Below are 19,812 nucleotides of genomic sequence, written 5' to 3'. Positions count from 1 at the left end.
TGCCATCAGCTATGGGTTTGGTTTTGTTTCTTAACTTCTTAGAATCTCATTTATGAGTTATTTTCTTTCAAATAAGTTCTGTAAATGGGAAGCTCATCTTCATATGCCACTGTGGCAGGGTGAGAACCTTCCATCCCCTCCTACTGACCTAGGCAGCCCAGCTCCATCCCAAGACCGTTGCTCATGACTCTGACTTCTGTCAGTTAACCTTTGCTGAAAAAACTGGCCTAAATTCAGTAGCTTAAAACAACTACAATGCATTACTCCTCATGAATCTGTGAGTTAATTGGGCGGCATTTCTGTTGCTCTTTCCTGGACTCACTCTTGTGGCTGCATTGGCTGACTGGTGGCCCGGGTTCTGGGCTTAGCTGGGAGAGTAGGCCTTCTCTCTCCAATAGTCCTTCATCCTCAAGGAGGCTGGACTGGGTTTTTTTACATGGTGACCGGGTTCCAAGAGGATGAGACAGGAAGCTGCTGGGCCTTGTGGCCTGGCGTGGAAGTCATATGATGGTCAAATCAAGTCAGAGGGTAAAGGCCAGCCTAAGTTCAAGAGCTCCACCTCTTAAGGGGAGGAGCTGCAAAGACTCTGGGGCCATATTTATCATAGGCCTCTGAGATAGAAAGGACTGGGACCATAAGAAGCTAGGGACTAAAGTTTCACCTGTTACCAGAAAACATATGGATTTAAAGTGGCCAAATCTTTTAACTTTTCAGAAGAAGCTGGAAATCTAGATTTTTAAAAATCTATTAATAGCCTATTTTTTTAGAGCAGTTTTAAGCTTATAAAAAATTGCTCAAAATAACTTAGAATTTTCATGTAACTCTCCCCTTTCCCTAAGTTTCCTCTATTATTAACACCTTTCATTACTGTGGTATATTTATAGCTACTGATGAACCAGTTTTGATACATTATTATTACCACTGTTATTAACTATCCACAGTTTACATTAGGATACACTCTTTCTGTTCTCTGAGTTTTATGAGTTCTGAAAAGGTATAATGTCTTATGTCTACTTTTGGAGTATCGTATAGTCAAGTATCACTGTCCTAAAAAACCCCTGTGTCCCTCCTGCCCTCTAATCTTTTTACTGATTTTGTAGTTTTCTGTTTTCCAAAATGTCATGTAGTTGGTATCATACCATACTATAGTCTTTTCAGAGTGGCTTTAGATGTGTATGGTTCATCCATGTCTTTTCATGACTTGATAGCTTATTTCCTCTCAACATCAAATAATATTCCATTGTTTGGATGTATCATAGTTTGGTTATCCATTCACCTGCTGAAAATGACTTGGTTGCTTCCAACTTGGCAATTATGAATAAAGCTGCTATTTATATTTGTGGGCAGGATTTTGTTGTGAATGTAAGTTTTCAACTTATTTGAGTAAACACCGAGGAGTGTGGTCACTTGATCGTGTTGTGTGATAAATCTACGTTTAGTTTTATAAGAAGCTATCAGCTTGCCTTTTAAAGTGGCTTTCTCAGTTTGCATTCCCACCAGCAATGCATGAGACTTCTGTTGCTCCTTATCCTCATCAGCATTTGATGTCAGTGATTTGGAAGCTAGCCGTTCTAACAGGTGTGGAATGATATATCCTTGCTTTAATATTGAGCATACTGGTCCTTTATCAGATATGCATTTTGCAAATGTTTTCTCCTACTCTGTGGCTTGGCTTTTCATTTTCTTAATAATGTCTTTTGCAGAGCAGAAGCTTTTAGCCTAAATGAAGTCCAACTTACCAATTTTTTCTTTCATGGATTATGCTTTTGGTGCAATATTTATACAGTCACTGCCAACCCCAAAGACACCTAGTTTTTCTCCTATGTTGTGTTCTAGAATTTTACAGTTTTGCATTTTACACTTAGGTCTACGATCCATTGTAGTTAATTTTTGTGAAAGTTGTAAGGTCTATGGCTAAATTCATTTGTGTGTGTGTATATGTCTAGTGGTTCCAGCCAGCATGAAATCTGGATTTTGTTGTGAAGTGACCTGATCTTAAAAGGTTGGTTCAATTTTTTTTTTGGTGGTCATGCTGAGTGACAACTAAGTTCCCCTTCCTCCAATACACATTTCCGTAGAACGTTTTCCTCCATCCTGGATCACTTCTGCCTCCCTCATCCCCTTATCTGAAATGCTCTTCCATCCATTAGTATCATCTTTCCTAGTGCCCATCTCGCATTTCATCTACTCCACCTTTCCCAACTCTAGACTGGCTTGTGTACCTAAATACCCAGTTAAGAGTTGCTGAACTCTCTATATACTTCTGAGTTCTAAGTCCAATTTAGCACTGTTGTTTACCACTGTCTTTCCTCCTCAACCAGAGTATAAACTTCTGGGGAGGCCCAGGAATTCTCTCCTTCTCCTTTACCACAGGAAGCTCAGCAGAGGTCTAAGCACAAATTTGCTCAGTGATCTCCACTGACCATTTTAGACAAGCTAAAGTGCTCTTTGACCTTTAGGAGAGATGGCTGAGGACCTCCCAAAGACAGGATCCCTGAAGTCTTGCCCTAGCAAGGCTGAAATGGTAGCATCTCTGATTCTGATGCCAGCTTTAGCATTATGTCCACACAAACAAGAGGGCACTCATCCCCTAGGAGAATTAGGAAAGATTTACCAATGAGACAGCAAAATATGGCCTCTGAAGCACCAAAGATGCCGAGTCACAAATGTGTTTCTTTCATTATGATTGTTATGTGGTCAGAAGGATCATCCCAGTCATTATGAAAACAGTGAAAAACAAATGAATGAAATAAAAAAAAGACAGTTTTCTGGTGACTGGTTCCCGAGATTATGCCTAATTTATACTCAATGTAGTGGTAATCCCCCACCCCTTGACTTGGCCTTGTGTCCTCATCTGCATCATTGTTTCCCATTCAAGGAGTTTGGTGCATCTCAAAGTGAGCAAGGATGGAAAGAATGAAAGGGTCCAGGGCTGAGACCCAAGTGGTCTGGACTGGCTGGGACAGAGCCCAAGCACCACAGCAGAAGGTGCTTCAGACCTCTCAGAATTCACAGCCTCAGGGAAATGCTGCGGCTTGCATTTGCCGGGGTGACCTCGAGTCTGTCCATGTGCAGTCCATCCAGGCCAATCCCAGGCATAAAAAACCAGGCAGGCCCAAACTGGGTGACAAGCTCTCCCGGCCCTGGGTTTCAGAAATGGGTGGTGGACCAGTTGCAGTGTGGAGGCACTGACATGGCCCTCATCAGGGCTGAGGCAAACTCCATGTCAGCACTGCTTCTACCTTAAGAGCAGTGTTCCCGGAGCTCAGGATTCCCAGGCATCACTTAGCTATGCCCTCAAATGGAAGACAATAGCCCAGCAAGAAACATACCCACATTCCAGCCTCCCATCCTCCACTGAACAAGGAGACTGTTCCTGGCCTCATACTCCCTTCCCTGGGAAAGCCCCCAGACCTATAGCAGGTAGGCATGTGTCCCGTGGATGGCATGAAGCAGGTAAAGTGACAGCCAGTGTTTTACATAAAACAAATCTAGTTTACTTAAAGTATGACTTTTGTACATTTCATAGCATATGACAAATAATTGGGTTCTCAAAAAAAAATCACATCTAGACATCAAAAAATAAAAAATCATAAGCCTCCTCATCCATGACCTGTTTAAAAGACATAACCCCTCATTTCCACGTAACTCTCTGGACACACTATACTCAACAAAGCCTTAGGGGCTCCCAGACACCAGCTGCTGAAAACAGAGCTTAAAGACCACTAGTTGGTGCTGCTGGTGAAAATCAGGGAGTGTTGAGCAACCATGCTCATGCTGAGCAACAAATAACCTCAGCAACTGCAGGGTACAGAGGCTTAAACAAAATGGAAGAAAAGGAACCAGAATCTCCTTAAAGTCTAGGAAAGCAGCCGTGGGAGTCCCTGAGGGAGCCATCCAACAAGGGAGGGAGGCTCCATTGGCCGTGGAGAACCAGAAGGGACTCACTGCCCACAAGCTGAACAAGTTACATTATTTTGAACATTTGAGGATACTTCCTGGTATACAAACACATCATCTACCTCATAATAGGTAAGTAATTCACTTCTTGAATATCAAGGTAGGATTTAAAGCTGTCAACAATTAAAAAGAGACCTGATTTTCTCAATGTACAGTTTCATCTTACACTGTGGCTGCATTTTCTAAACACCTCTTAACCATTTTAGAGTCATTTTTCATTCCAACCCTTAGTACCCCTTAGTCTCTTCTAAGGAAAAAAAATGTTAGACCCATTTTTGGGGGCTGTAAATATGTTAGCGAGATAGAATGGCAGGGTGCAATCATGCAACCACAGCGAGGAGAAGGGTAGGAAAAGGTTCTGACATGCTGGTGTCTCACCAAGAGAAACGACTGCCCTGAAGGCAATTTGTGGCTGAACCTCAAACTATTTTCACCAGAGAAAGGCAAAGTCAACCCTGCTCTTCCTGAGTTTCACACAACTGTGGCCAGAGGGTCCAGTTTTTCTGGTTATGGCCTCACATTTTTTCTGCAAAGGCTCTAGTGCACAAGATTTATGGGGTGGTCTGAAGAAGCAAGCTAAGTAATGTGGGATGCAACCACAAAAGAGAACTTTCTGGCCCAAGCAGAATAGGTCTAGTTTCCGTGGAGGATTGGACAACCAGTCTCAAAACAGTCTCAGCTGTGGGTGCTCAACACCAAAGAATGAAGCAACAGAGCATCTGCTCTGTGATCATGGTCATGCTAAGGTTTGAGGAGCTAGTGACTCAAAGGGCTCCTGGAGCTATTCTCTCTGGCAGTGGAGACAGATAGCACTGAACATACTCAACAAAGTTGGGGAGAAGGGAAACTGTGACAACACAAATGAGTGAGACAAATGTAGCTACTGATCTACCGAGCTACTACAGTGCCCGGATGTTTGTAAAACCAAAAGAAAGTTTTTCATGCCCCAGCAGCCAGCACAGGCAAGGAGCCATCACCAAAGCCATCTCAGCAGGATGGTAGATCAAACATCACCAAGGCCAAGAAGCAGTATGTTAAGAATCGTGATTCCCCTTTGAGATGATGATGCTTAAAACATGTGAAATAAACTTAGCCAAGCTTCCAAGTTGAGGGAGAAGGTTTACATTAGGTTCATGGGACAATACTCAAAGTCAGACGGGGCCAGAGAGCACATTCTGGGTAGAATGGCTGACAAGGGCCCCCTGTGGCCGGCAGCCGGACGTCATACTTACAGTGAGTTGGGCCGGGTGGGTTTGAGCACATCCAGGTCTGGGTCACTGGAGTTCATGTTGGGCTGTAAGCTGCTGCTGGAATTGAGGATGCTGTTCGCATTTGAAGAGACGACAGATTCCAAACTGGAGTTGATGAGGCTGTTTCTTTGTTCCTCTGGGGGAACAAAAACCCACAAACCCCATATTAATATTATTCCATTCGATTCTATTGGGATAGTCTGTTCCTACCTATCCAAAAGTTTATAAATAATGAGATTACATGCAGCTCCCTGGTGCTGATGAAACTAGGAAAAGGACATAGGGAAGAATTACAGGACAAATAAGAATCACAAGTGGGAGGACTTCCCCGTGAATTCTGTGGTTGGGAAACTGCCTGCCAATGTAGGGGACATGGGTTTGATCCCTAGTCTAGGACAATTCTACATGCCAGGGGACAGCTGGGCCTGTGTGCCACAACTACTGAGCCTGTGCTCTAAAGCCTGAGAGCTGCAACTACTGAGCCCACACGCCGCGACCACTGAAGCCAGTGTGCCTAGAGCCCGTGTTTTGCAACAAGAGAAGCCACCACAATGAGAAGCCTGCACACCACAGCTAGAGAGCAGCCCTGGATCGCTGCAGCGAGAGAAAGCCCATGAACAGCAACGAAGACCTAGACAAAGCCCCAGCACAGCCAAAAATAAATAAATGAATTTTTTTTTAATATGAATTACAAGTGGGAAAGGAAGCACCTGAGAGTAACAGTTGATGTGAAACTTTACAGCAAAACTCATTCCTCTGCTTGACAGGACATATCTTCTCTTTCACATGACAAACCTTTTCCTGAGAGTGGCTCAACCACCACACCATAAGTTGTGTCTTCTTTGGACTGGCAGATGGTCAGAACAGAGAGAACCTTCAAAGCCCCTTTGCAGTGAATCATATCCTTTTGGCTTCCATAACATTCACCCTTTATTCTAAAACTCCTGCCCCTAACACTGCCTTACTTGCCTAAGCCATGTCCTACCTCTGACCCTACGGTACCACACTATAAAATATTTACTCTTTAGCCATCCACTTCCTTATGGCTCTGCAGTCTAACCCCCTGATCACTCCCCAGCCAGACCCTTCTGGGTTGCCTCTAGCTCCAAGTATTTGATGCTGAGCTTCCAGTTAGTTTTTTGACTAATAGATCTGTAAGGACTACAGAGTAGCCTACATATACAAATCGGAGTCGATGTTCCAAGCAGTCATATTAGTGCTTGGAGAATATTACCAAGTCAGAGGGGAGAAACCCTGAGTTCCCTTCAAGACCATACTCCTGATTGGGTATGTAGAGTCAGGCAATATTCCTTGGCTCTCTCTCTCTCTTGGTTAATGCAGCTATACCATGGGGAGCACGGAAAATGCCTTGCACAGCTTGGGGAGCTGTCATGAGGATCAGGTGGGATCATATGCAAGAATGTGTTTTGTAAACTTCAGAACATTGCTCAAAGAAAAGAACTTTCTGTTTCTTCCCATCTTTAAAAACTTGGAATTATGTGCTGAAGAAAACTTTTTGGATGATTTAGACAAATGCCATGGGCACTCCTGTAGGAGTAAAACATCAGAGACATGGAATGTCTTTCTTGTTCCACATTCCTTACAGATACACCATATTGGAATGAACTGATGTTTTGGGCAATCAATTCATGTATCAAGAAATATCATATCTGGGTTAATCCTCACTGGATCTTTCTGAAATGAGCCAGAAGTATTCCATATCCCTAAGAAGAAAGACTAGGCTCACTTACATGGTAGTTCAGAGGTTAACATTTGAACTCAGGTCTCTTTAGGCAAAATAGAGTGTGGGGGGTGTTATGATAAAAAATGCTCTTCCTTTGCACTACTCATGTATATAAAAATAAGCGTATGAAATGATGTTAGAGTAATAGTCACATTAGTCACACCAATAATAAGGATACAAACACACATACACATCAATAATACCTAGCATCTTAGCAAATTCTCAAGGCCATGTTGAAGCCTTTCAGAATTCTGAGTCCAAAAAACCCATGAAGCTTATGGGATATCCTTGAACTCTAACTAGATTTTGAAAAAAATAGATTATTAAGTTGATTCCTGAGGTTTAGAACAATTCATATTTCAAAAGCTTGAGTTCCAAAGAGAAACAACAAAGAAAGAGAAATCAAGAGTTACATTGAGCCAAGATGTGGGAGGACTAATAGGGCCTGCAAATGGGAGCTTGCTACCAGGAAGAAAAACAACTCCAAAATTACATAATTAGGGGATCATTGAGAGAATGGATATGCCATTTATCAGTATGAATCAGTTCATAAGTAAGTAAAATTTTCCTTTGCACAAAATCCTCACATCAAGACTCCTGAAACAGTATGAGGAGCCCAAGACTACCTCCACTCCACAGGGAGTAAGGATGACACTTCTTTGGGGCTCAAAGGATGTGTGTTCTGCTTCATGAGAGGAGAGATGAAGAGTTTTATTAACTCCGGTTTGAGGCTAAGTATGTAGGACATAATTATCTGAATTCATAGGAAATAGAAGAGAATAACTATAGATCATATTTCTCTGTGATTATATTTACCTGTCCATGATGCTACTGCTGCTGCTAAGTCGCTTCAGTCGTGTCCAACTCTGTGCGACCCCATAGATGGCAGCCCACCAGGCTCCCCTGTCCCTGGGATTCTCCAGGCAAGAACACTGGAGTGGGTTGCCATTTCCTTCTCCAATGCAGGAAAATGAAAAGTGAAAGTGAAGTTGCTCAGTCATGTCTGACTCTGTGCCACCCCATGGACTACAGCCTACCAGGCTCCCCCATCCCTGGGATTCTCCAGGCAAGAACACTGGAGTGGGTTGTCATTTCCTTCTCCAATGCATGAAAATGAAAAGTGAAAGTGAAGTTGCTCAGTCATGTCTGACTCTTTGCGACCCCATGGACTACAGCCTACCAGGCTCCCCCATCCCTGGGATTCTCCAGGCAAGAACACTGGAGTGGGTTGCCATTTCCTTCTCCAATGCATAAAAGTGAAAAGTGAAAGTGAAGTTGCTCAGTCATGTCTGACTCTTTGCGACCCCATGGACTACAGCCTACCAGGCTCCCCCATCCCTGGGATTCTCCAGGCAAGAACACTGGAGTGGGTTGCCATTTCCTTCTCCAATGCATGAAAATGAAAAGTGAAAGTGAAGTTGCTCAGTCATGTCTGACTCTTTGCGACCCCATGGACTACAGCCTACCAGGCTCCCCCATCCCTGGGATTCTCCAGGCAAGAACACTGGAGTGGGTTGCCATTTCCTTCTCCAATGCATGAAAATGAAAAGTGAAAGTGAAGTTGCTCAGTCATGTCTGACTCTGTGCGACCCCATGGACTACAGCCTACCAGGCTCCCCCATCCCTGGGATTCTCCAGGCAAGAACACTGGAGTGGGTTGTCATTTCCTTCTCCAATGCATGAAAATGAAAAGTGAAAGTGAAGTTGCTACTGCTGCTGCTAAGTCGCTTCAGTCGTGTCCAACTCTGTGCGACCCCATAGATGGCAGCCCACCAGGCTCCCCTGTCCCTGGGATTCTCCAGGCAAGAACACTGGAGTGGGTTGCCATTTCCTTCTCCAATGCATAAAAGTGAAAAGTGAAAGTGAAGTTGCTCAGTCATGTCTGACTCTTTGCGACCCCATGGACTACAGCCTACCAGGCTCCCCCATCCCTGGGATTCTCCAGGCAAGAACACTGGAGTGGGTTGCCATTTCCTTCTCCAATGCATGAAAGTGAAAAGTGAAAGTGAAGTCGCTCAGTCGTGTCTGACTCTTTGCGACCCCATGGACTACAGCCTACCAGGCTCCTCTGCCCATGGGATTTTCCAGGCAAGAGTACTGGAGTGGGGTGCCATTGCCTTCTCCAACTTGTCCATGAGAGGGGTATAATTCTATGAATTAAAATAATGCCTTGCTAAAAGAATATTAGCTTTTCTAAAATATTATCAGGACATTTTTTCCTGTCTTACTATTCATCAGAAAACAGAGTATTTGAAATGAAACATTTTTTAATTTTCACTTATTCAATAAATATTATTGAGCTCCTCCTGAGTACCGAACCCAGCTCCCAGACAGCAGACACTGACACTAATTCACTGGTAGTTTAAGCAGATGAACATTAGAATACTGACTGGTTCGTATGTCTACCTTTCTCAGTAGACTACAAGCAACCTAAGATTGGGCACGGGACAGACAACATTTTAAAATTACAACAGAAAAAAGTCACAGAAAGATGCTTTGCTTTATAAAATATTTTATCAGAATCCTAATGCTCATAAAAAAGATTTGTTTCTAAAAAATGGATTTAGGTAAAAGTTTTAAGAACCTAGCTCCCACTACAGTATTATAGACTGGGTCTCTCCCATGAGCTAATGAGGAAGGCTACAGCATGTGGAACAATGATAATTTTGGTTTTTGAAAATTTTTTTATTTTTTAAAAATTTTATTTTGGGGTATAGCTTTTATAGATTCACAACATTGTTAGTTTCAGGTGTATGACAAAGTGATTCAGTTATACATATATCTATTCTTTTTTTCAGATTCTTTTCCCATATAGGTTATTACAGAGTACTGAGTAGAGTTCCCTGTACTATACAGTAAGTCTTTGTTGATCTATTTTACGTATAGTACTGTGTGTTAATCCCAAACTCCCATAAACCCATACGAGAACGAGGGTATGGATGGATAACGAAGACTCAACCTTCCTCGGACTAGCAGTTAATAGAATAAAATAGGTGGCTCTACCCTAACTGAGCTTGGGGAGGGATTCATTTACTGGAGAACATAAATTCTTTCTTAAAACAACAAATTATTTTTGAGATTATATTTTGACTTATATTTAGGTATCTAGGACCTGTCACATGTGGTGGACCTACAATAAAACAACAAAAGCAAAAAATCAGGGAAAGGGATTCTTTTTCCAAGAAGAAAATACCAAAAACTTAATCATAATATTTCACAGTTTTGCAGCCAAGATAGACAAATATGCATCCCAAGAGGCAGACTCTTTACTGACATCGCCCATGGGTCACATGATATGGAGACCTGAAAAACCTGGCACTCTCTGACTACAGGAACACTACAATTTTCTTTGACAGGAGACCTCACATAATAAGACTGAGAGCTTCTAAGAGGACAGACGTCTAAGCTGAAATGCTGACAATCCTTTCTGAGGATGAGCAGGAAGGTGATTATTGCAGAGACTGAGTGGGGAGTAAAATCAACAGCAAATCAAATGTTTAGCGGTTAAGGAAAACTGTACCACAACAAATTCTAATTTGCAGCTTCAATGAATTAAGAAGAAAAAGAGCAAATGATTCAGTAATGTCCCTCAAAATAGGAGGACTTCTGTCAAGTAGGCAAATGGACACTTGCTTCTGACAGAAAAACATGAGAACAAGCAGCCTAAAATATTAAAAAAAAAAAAAAAAAGTAACCAAATCATTCAAATACCAAAGCTGGACTTTTTGGACTTTTTTGAGTCACTGATGAGTCAAATGAGCTCTGGCATCTACATCAGAAGGTATAAGAAGGACTGATGGCAATTATATTGCTGGAAAAAAAAAATTACAGGCTAGTGGGCTGAAAAAAGGAAAACAGCAACCAGTTATGAGTCAAATCAACAAGATCAAATGACCAAAACAGAAAGAATCCCCACAACGCAGGAATTTTCCTGACCTGGTTGAAGGCAGGGAGAACGCTTGCTTATTTGTCAACAAGAATCTCTTCTCTTATTACTCACAGGCAAGAAGAGCCCAGAGACAAAGAAATGGTAAAATAAAAGCTCAAACAACTGCAAATGTGCGCAGGTAACGTGTTGGATGCTTTCACTTACACGTGCTCCCTGAGGAGTGACAAACTAGATGTGGATCTGTGCCTTAAAAATGTACGCTACTCAAGGGCAGGCCACGGCTGTCCACACAGACTACATCAAGCAGCCATGACAGTGGCCAGCGAGGTCAAGGTTCGTTCACACACTCCTGGTGCCCAGGCCATGCACAGTAGAGATCAAGGCTCTACAACGGTCATGACATAAATAATAAACATAAATAAGGCAACCCTAACTACCAGGATGTGTTCTGCTAGCACACAAGCAGGCAGTTTTGTGTGACTTAATTTTTCAGGTGCTTCAGGCAGGGACCACTGATGTCCTTGAAACCAAAGTACTGGTTACAGTGGGCAGAGTCTCTGTTTTCTGTACAAATCAGGAGCGGAAAAACATGAGTATGCAACCAAATCACTGCAACTAAAAAAAGCAACCCACAGAATAATTTTGGTGATATTGTACTTCTTTTGGGGGTTGCCATGGAAATTTGGGAGCTAAGCTCCTTCACTTTCCATATTTATCAAGTGACTCCTGCTCTCTCTGATGACAAGCGCACCACATACAAGAGACAGGGTCTCTGCTGATCCCAGAACCCAGAGGCGAGACAAGGAACGCACATGCAGAATCCAGCCAAATTCGCCTGGCTTGGCAGGCCTGAACACGTCTGGCTCACTGAATACTCAGAGCTGAAGGATAAACAGGAAACACAGACCTCCAATAACACTTCAAGGGAGCTTTCCCACCATGCACAACAGTATGTCACCATACAGGCTGGTATTTTAGCTTTCCATGAGGTCTTGGACTAGCTGTCAAAAAGAAGAGGGAAGACAACTGATCTGTAACAGCAGCTCACAATGCCTCACAGAGCCCAAAGGAGGGAACTTCTCTGCACATGATCAAACAGGGAGAAAAGGGAGTCACCAGATGGAGGTTCTGCAAAGACCCAGGGTGTTACACCAAAAATACTAAGGCAGAAGCAAACGCCCAGAGGCTTTCCTGGGCTGTGTTGGAGCAAGAGGTGTACTTTCTCCCACTTGTTAAAGTTTTGCAATGAAGCCTGTAATGTATCATCTTGACAAGATAGGATGATAATAGCAAGGCAGCTTAATGAATTTTGCAATAAAAAATGATGAGTGCACAGCAATTTTGGAGTTTGCCATCTCTGGGAAACACCCAAGTATACAGAAAGCTTGGAATCAAGACTTTCCGAAGCAATTTTTCTCCCCTGTAGCTTTTGCTCCTGATAAGGGTGGCATGCCAAGCCCCACTAAAATCTGAGCTGGTTTGATTACAAGCTTGCTGACCCAGTCTCAGTCCCTATGATAAAAATAATCTTAGGAAACAGTTCGGGCACCATGTTTGAGCACATGAAAACAATTTGGACAATGTTTGAAAAAATAATCTTAAAATATAGTTGGGGCAATGTTGTATTAAACAGGGAGGTGACAAGTGAAAAATGTCAATGTTGCTTGGACCACAGACACAGGACATGCGATCACAACTTCTGGCAAGTTGTCTTCAGCAAAACCACCACAGATCCTGGTCCCCTATAGACTGGCTGACATACTCTCCCCATGGTGCCATAATAACCCTCTGCTTTGCAAAGGGAAGGAATGCCAGTGAAAATGGGTTTCATGAGAGAATGGGGAAGTCATTGTGGCTGGTCCCAGATGGAAGAGATTCACAGGAATGAGATGCCGTGGTACAACAGGGAAGCCTGCTCCTGAAACAACATTTCAAAAACCACATTTTAGGAATGCGCTTCTAATTAACAGCTGAACAGGGACTTGAATGTTCAGAGTTAAAGAGACACTTTGCTACTCACAACATAGCCTTCTTTCCTCTATGATAACTTACTTTTGAGGAGGGACACTCCCTCCAACCTATGGTTCCCCGATAACTGAGAAAGCCCACACACAGACTTGCTGATGTATTGCTGACAATACAGTTTCTTCTTTCCCACTACTTATGGGAAAAGAAGAAACTGATACAGTTACTTATTTTTATACCACAACTCATTGCAAAATGGGCTGAGAGAGTAAAATGAAATGTATGATTAGAGTGTTTTTAATAACTTAAAAATTAGTTAATACATAATTAATATGTATTTCTCTCTAGTTTAAAAGCACAGAACGGCATACAAATACTCCAGATATATTCTGGTGCATAAAAGTCCAGTTGTTTTTCTATACACAGAAATAGGTACTTATATAAATTTTTTTTTCTTTTAACAAAGTAGGATAACATAATGCTTAATGCTGTGATACCTTTTTTGCTCATATAGTGATAATGCCAGAGATAGCAGCCTGGAATATGTTCTTTTTAATTTTTAATTTTTTCCTGCTTTCCACAGCATCACTTTCTAAGGGCCACATCATCTATGCAGGTCTCAGTCACACATGGTAACCACACACAATTAAGACAAGAGCCACATTACACCTTACACTCTGTGTGACAATAGGAATTCCTGTGGATAAACATACTGTCTGCCAAAACAAACAGGTGTGTCTAGCGCGCCCAGGATCTGCAGAGGCTACCTGAGAAAAGACACATGCCACAGGTTCGACAGCTCTGAGAGACGCATTACATAAACCTCTGAATGGTACAGAGTCCCAGTTATTTTTCAGCAAGGGAGACACATGTGTGAAGTACATGAGCTGAATTCTCAACCTCTCCCTGGCCTGTCTTGGAAAGGGTCCAGGATGAATTAACTGAACTAAGAGAATTAATCAAAGCTATAATCTCAGCAGCTATTTAATAAGATCGGTGTAAAACAAAGCCCAAGAATCCATTCCCAGACCCACCAAGGCTGCACAACCTTGGCTGCTGATGCACTGGCACTCTAGCATTGAACGGGCTCTCTCTGGGTCAGGGCGACCCTGCATTACTCTCACGTATGGGCCTCTCCTTCGGAATCTGCAGGCTCCAGAGAGGGGATATTTTCTTAGTCAAACATAAAGTAGGACGCCTGACGGTAATCATCATAATCGGAGCTAACATTTATTAGGTGCTTACTATGTACGAGGCTTGCTGTCAAGTATGTTACATGCACTGGCTCACTTAATCATGGCAATTACCCTCCAAGGAAGTTATTATTAGTGATCGATTTTACCAATGAGCAAATGGAGGTTCATAAATGAAAAGTAATGAGCTCCAGGTTGCAGAGCTGGTAGCAGGTAGAGATGGCATTGAAGAAAAGTGTGGCAACTGCAGAACCCCAGCTTTCAACCACCACCAGGCCGCCCCAAACCCTGAAAGAAAATCTAGAGATACTCTGCTAATGACAGAAGACAGGCAATCTGGACCATCCCTCCCCTCCTCAAGCCAGTGCTTCTCTAATCCTTGCTGGCATTAGCATCACCAGGGCACTTTTGAAATGACAGAGGCCTGAGCTCCAGCCATTACCTGATTCAAAATGTACTGGGGAGGAGACCAGGCGTCTGTATTTTCAACAAGCTCCTCACATGACCTTAATGTATACCCAAGTTGAAGAACCACACTTCCAAGAAACGTATTTGAGGACCTGAGACACTGTGGCTGTGGTTCCAGACCACTGCAACAAAGCTAATATTGCAACAAAGCAAGTCACATGAATATTTTGGTTTCCTAGTGCATATAAAAGTTATGTTCATACTACATTGTTGTCTATTAAGTATATAACAACACTATGTCTTAAACAACAATGTACATACCTTAATTAAAAAAAAAACTTTATTGCTAAAAAATGCTAATCATTATCTGACACCACGGGGTTGCTATAAACCTTTAATCTGTGGAAACGCAGTATCTTTGAAGCACAATAAAGTGAAGTGCAATAAAAAGAGGCATGTCTTTGTAGGTACTAAAAAGCTGGGACAAAATAATAAATGTTACCTTGCAACCTCTTGGAAGAAATCTTAAAAAGTATAAGACCTGTGTGCTTGGTTCCCTCTAATCCTCTGGCTCTGCCTTCTACAGTTGTGAAAAAAGTACAGCTTGTGTGTCAGTACCTTTCACCTAGACACACCAGTCTAGCCTCTGCTGTATGATGTATCTGCATGGAAACTTGGAGATTAAACAGTAATCTCCTTTGCTACCATTCATCTGGCAGCACAGATGAAAAACCTCCTTTCATCTCCTCTGAGGTGATCACAAACAAGAGTGATTGCCTCAGCCCAGCATATTAAGCGACTGCTGAATGCACACAGCTCACTGCAGAGTTGCCTTGAGATGGGGGTGAGGGAGGGGAGTGGCCGTGGTGTGGCTGCTGCCTGCCACCGCGCGTAGTGAGGAACCCATTCCAAATGGTCCAGCTGCCTCTGTGGCAACGCTGGGCACTGGACAGATAGTTTTTCTTGCTTCTTTAACTCAGTTTAGAAAGGTTTTCACTTTTGTGGCTCGAGAAGTGACAGAGGCACCCTTCTGGAGACAACATGGTAGGGGGAAGGGACGTGGCCTGGGTCCAGATTCCTCCTCTGCCAATGCCCTAGAGCCCCAGTTTACTTGTTTGTAAAATGTGGATGATGAGAACCTACCTCACGGGGAGATGAGCAATTATAAGGATGAGATGAAGTAACACTGGGAAAAGGAAAAAGCCACCTGGAGAAGACTCCAGTAACTACTCTCAGATTAAAGCAGAGAAGTCTTAACAGAGGTGCCCAGACACACAACTGGTCTACCCTCATGGAAGGAAACACTCCTTTTGGAAAATAAGACACGTATCTGTGAACATCAACAGGTCAGATACTTTCATGACAATCTGAGACCAGAGTGTTGGCACAGATTCACATCTAAGAGGAAAAAAACGGGCTCCAACTTCTGCACAGGCTGGGGACACTGCAGTGAGGTGAGGGGAAAACATGTGCCAATGGAAAGCACCTACTCTGTGAATTTTGGGCTCACCAAGCTTGTCAACTGGGGGCTGAAGAGAAGGCTGACCCACAACCATAGGAAATATTAAACTGCAAGTGTGCCAATGAGATTGAGAAAAAAACATAAACAAGAGCAGGCGCACAGACATAGAGAAATGAAGCTCTGGCAATAACTTACGACGTCTGAAGGCACAAGGGAGGCACATGGAGGTACCGTGGCGGGGGTGTGTGTGTCCCCACAGACGTCATCCCTGTAACAAGAATCTGAAGAAAGGTAAGGTCACGTCAAACCTGGAGAGGTGTCACAATGCACCCAAGGTTTTCAGCATGAAACTGACAGATGATTGGTGAGTGTCCACAATGATATAAAAACCAACAGGCAACATCTGAACCTGATTCCAGTCGACTGGACAGAAGAATCTTGAGTTTGTGTATGTTAAGAGGAAGGATCTCAATCAAAAATTTAGAGCAAGATCTGTGGACTCCAAACTGTGGTACATGTTCCAAAGTTGGGACATATGACAATTCTAAGGTTTGATGTGGATGAACATTCTTTAGCTTAACAGTTACTTATGTTTCAATATTTAAAAATCCATGTATTTAACAGACTGGTTCCAAATAGGGAAAGGAGTATGCCAAGGCTGTATATTGTCAACCTGCTTATTTAACTTATATGCAGAATACATCATGAGAAATTCTGGGCTAGATGAAGCACAAGCTGGAATCAAGATTGTGGGGAGAATTATCAATAACCTCAGATATGCCGATGACACCACCTTTATGGCAGAAAGCGAAGAAGAACTAAAGAGCCTCTTGATGAAAGTGAAAGAGGAAAGTGAAAAAGGTGCCTTAAAACTCAACATTCAGAAAACTAAGATCATGACATCCAGTCCCATCATTTCATGGCAAATAAATGGGCAAACAATGGAAACAGTGAGAGAGTTGATGCTTGCTCCTTGGAAGAAAAGTTATGACCAACCTAGACAGCATATTAAAAAGCAGAGACATTACTTTGCCAACAAAGGTCCATCTATGCTATGGTTTTTCCAGTAGTCATGTTTGGATGTGAGAGCTAGACCATAAAGAAAGCTGAGCACTGAAGAATGGATGCTTTTGAATTGTGGTGTTGGAGAAGACTCTTAAGAGTCCCTGGGACAGCAAGGAGATCCAACCAGTCCATTCTAAAGGAAATCAGTCCTGAGTAGTCATTGGAAGGACTAATGTTGAAGCTGAAAACTCCAATACTTTGGCCACCTGATGTAAAGAACTGACTCATTGGAAAAGACCCTGATGCTGGGAAAGATTGAAGGTGGGAGGAGAAGGGAACAACAGAGGATGAGATGGTTGGATGGCATCAATGACTCAATGGACATGAGTTTTGAGTAAACTCCAGGAGTTGGTGATGGACAGGGAGGCCTGGCGTGCTGCAGTCCACGGGGTCGCAAAGAGTCGGACACGACTGAGCAACAGAACTGAATGTTTTCATGTATATTAAAGAGTAATTCGGTAAGATAACAAAACTGATATTTTAGAAATTTTACTGAATAGGATGAGTCAATGTAAAGAAATGAGGTTCTTTTTTTTTTTTAGAAGTGAGGTTCTTAAAAACTGATTTAAAGAAATGTATCAAACAAACAACTGTGGAAAAGTTGTTGTGGCCCAAAGAGTAGATGAAGGCTTATGTAAATGATGCAAGTTTGGGAAGTACTGAGCTAGGCATGGATAGAGGCCTTAAACTGAAAAACATCACTGTATGGAAATATAAGATTTTTTTTTCACAGATTACCTGCAGAGTCTTCACCTGTACTTTGATCCCAAAGAGTAAACAGCGATGTGCTTTGATAAAGTCTTCCATCTTTGTCCATAGATCAGACAAAGGGGAGGGTTTGGTGTGTGGCAATAGTGCCCTGCCACCTGCTCATGTGACAGTGGTGAGCGGCTGCACTGCAACCTAGGAGGAGTGAGTGCTGGCAGAACCTTCAGCTCCTGGCCAGGCTTCCTCACCCACTTCTCCTACGGTGCTTTCCAGGCCAGCCTGAGTACTGTTCTAATTTCCTGGGGAGCTGGGGGTTCCAAAACAAACTCTAAAAAGTATATTATACATACACCCTTATATACTTTTCAACAACAATGTTTCTCCCAAGGAAAGGAGGAAAGCTGAGCATCCCGCAAGTATCCTCACACACGAGCATTCAGCCTGTTTCCAGGGAGGGTTTCCTCCTGCTCTCAGGTTAGATCTGCTGCTTCACTGTCTTCCCATCTCACAGCCTCCTGTCCACTGTGTTCAGACAAGGACAGCTTGATCTGCAGCTTAGGCACGTCTGCCTTCACACATCCTTAACTTTCACTCGCCGCCTCGTGTGACAGAATTAATCTTGAGAAGAGATCTAACTGATTTTCTCCTAATCGCCACCTTCTTTCTTACATGCTCTAGAATATGCTTTAATCCATAGCTGCCTCTGTTTCCATCTAAGCATCAACCTGGCACTTTTTCAAGCTTAGAGGAATTTACTAATATCATCTGATCTGTCCTGAGCCGCAAACGTACACTGCTTAGCACAAAACCTTAGGTGACCGTGGCTGTCCTGGAAACATGAGAAGCTTCTCACCCCACAGCCAGATGCTGTGTTCGTGGCAGATGAGGGTGAGGCCAGGCCTGTTGCAAGTATTCTCTGGGACAGACCACAGTGAGAACGACCCTAGCCAAATACTTAAGGGGAACACAGGCTACTGTCTGAAGGGAAGCCAATTGCAGTACGGGGTCAAAGCCCTGAGACTGTACCTATCTGCTGACCCAGGGATTCTTCTAGGAATTTATCTTAAGGAAATAATCATAAATATGAACAGATTCAGCTACAAGGACGATATAGTGGCTTTATTCATAAAAACAAGGTATCTGAAACAACCCAAGTGGATGCACCAAGGTGTGGCCACATTATGGGATACAGCAATCTCTTTAAAAGTAGTGATCCTCCAAGGTGGGGAAGATTTGTTCTCAGGAATAATGATAGGAAGGCAAAGGGATAGAAAACATTTTCGGTAACAAACAGAAAGATGCCAATCCAGATATGGAATGCCTTCCCTCCTCAAAGCCAAGAGGATCAATTTTTTCTGATTTGTGATTTTATTGTAACTCATAGAGAATATTGTTATTATCACATAATACATAACAGACATATCATATTTGTATAAATATATAAAAAACATACAGACTACATATTAATATATTAAATAAAAATATATAATAATTATATAATAATCATAGCACTTTCACACCCCCAGCATTTATGGAGCACCATCTGAAGTGCTTTAATCCTCACAACAAACCTGTGAGGTAGAAAACCATTATCCCTGTCTTGCAGAAGAGGAGTCTGAGGCCCTGCAGTAGCAGAGAGCGGGCCCACGTGGCACAGCCAGGGAGCGTCGAGCAGGCTCTCACCCAGGCCGCTGTGCCCACAGGCACTGTCAACCATCACGTTCTCCTGCCTCCCCAAAGACACATGTCTCTGTGAGAGCAGCCATCTGCCGACTTACTGTCAGCTATTCACCTGTCTACTTCTGTTACTCAGTCCTGAGCTCCTTACAGACAAGGTCACGGTTTTATCCTCCTTGGTTCCTGCATGTGATTAAACAGGAACTAATGATGATGGCAGCAGCTTTCAGCCGGTCATCCTTGCCACGTCCTGTGCTAGCTGCTTAACGGCATAAGTTTGCTGAATCCCCATCACTTTACTCTGAGTTAGGTCCTATTAACCCTACTGTACACACAAGTAAACTGAAGCTGAGAGAAAGCAGGAGGCTTGCCCAAACACTGTCACTGGTACAGGAGCCCAGGTCTGCCTGCCTGTGGGCAGTGCTGGGGCCTTCAACCCCCCTCGTCCACCACTGAACTCCCTCATTACAGGAACTGAAGAGAAGCCACAC

At 43.0% G+C, this 19,812-nt stretch overlaps 1 protein-coding gene across 6 annotated transcripts in view; it reads right to left on the bottom strand.

Moving 5' to 3' along the window:
* ARHGAP26 (Rho GTPase activating protein 26) overlaps positions 1 to 19,812 on the bottom strand; it is a 475,560-nt gene that overhangs the window by 70,087 nt on the left and 385,661 nt on the right. For all 6 annotated transcript variants that reach the window (XM_086412177.1, XM_086412175.1, XM_086412178.1 and 3 more), the window contains one exon: positions 5,193 to 5,346. In XM_086412177.1, the coding sequence (XP_086268303.1) occupies positions 5,193 to 5,346 (154 nt within the window). The remainder of the gene's footprint in view (positions 1 to 5,192; positions 5,347 to 19,812) is intronic.

The sequence above is a fragment of the Bos grunniens genome, chromosome 7, assembly GCF_055505025.1.
Source record: "Bos grunniens cultivar Pamir isolate PY7600 chromosome 7, Bosgru_T2T1.0, whole genome shotgun sequence".
In the NCBI taxonomy this organism is placed as follows: Eukaryota; Metazoa; Chordata; class Mammalia; order Artiodactyla; family Bovidae; genus Bos; species Bos grunniens.
Note: the sequence above shows the minus strand (reverse complement) of the source record. Positions and strands in the feature narration are given on the sequence as shown.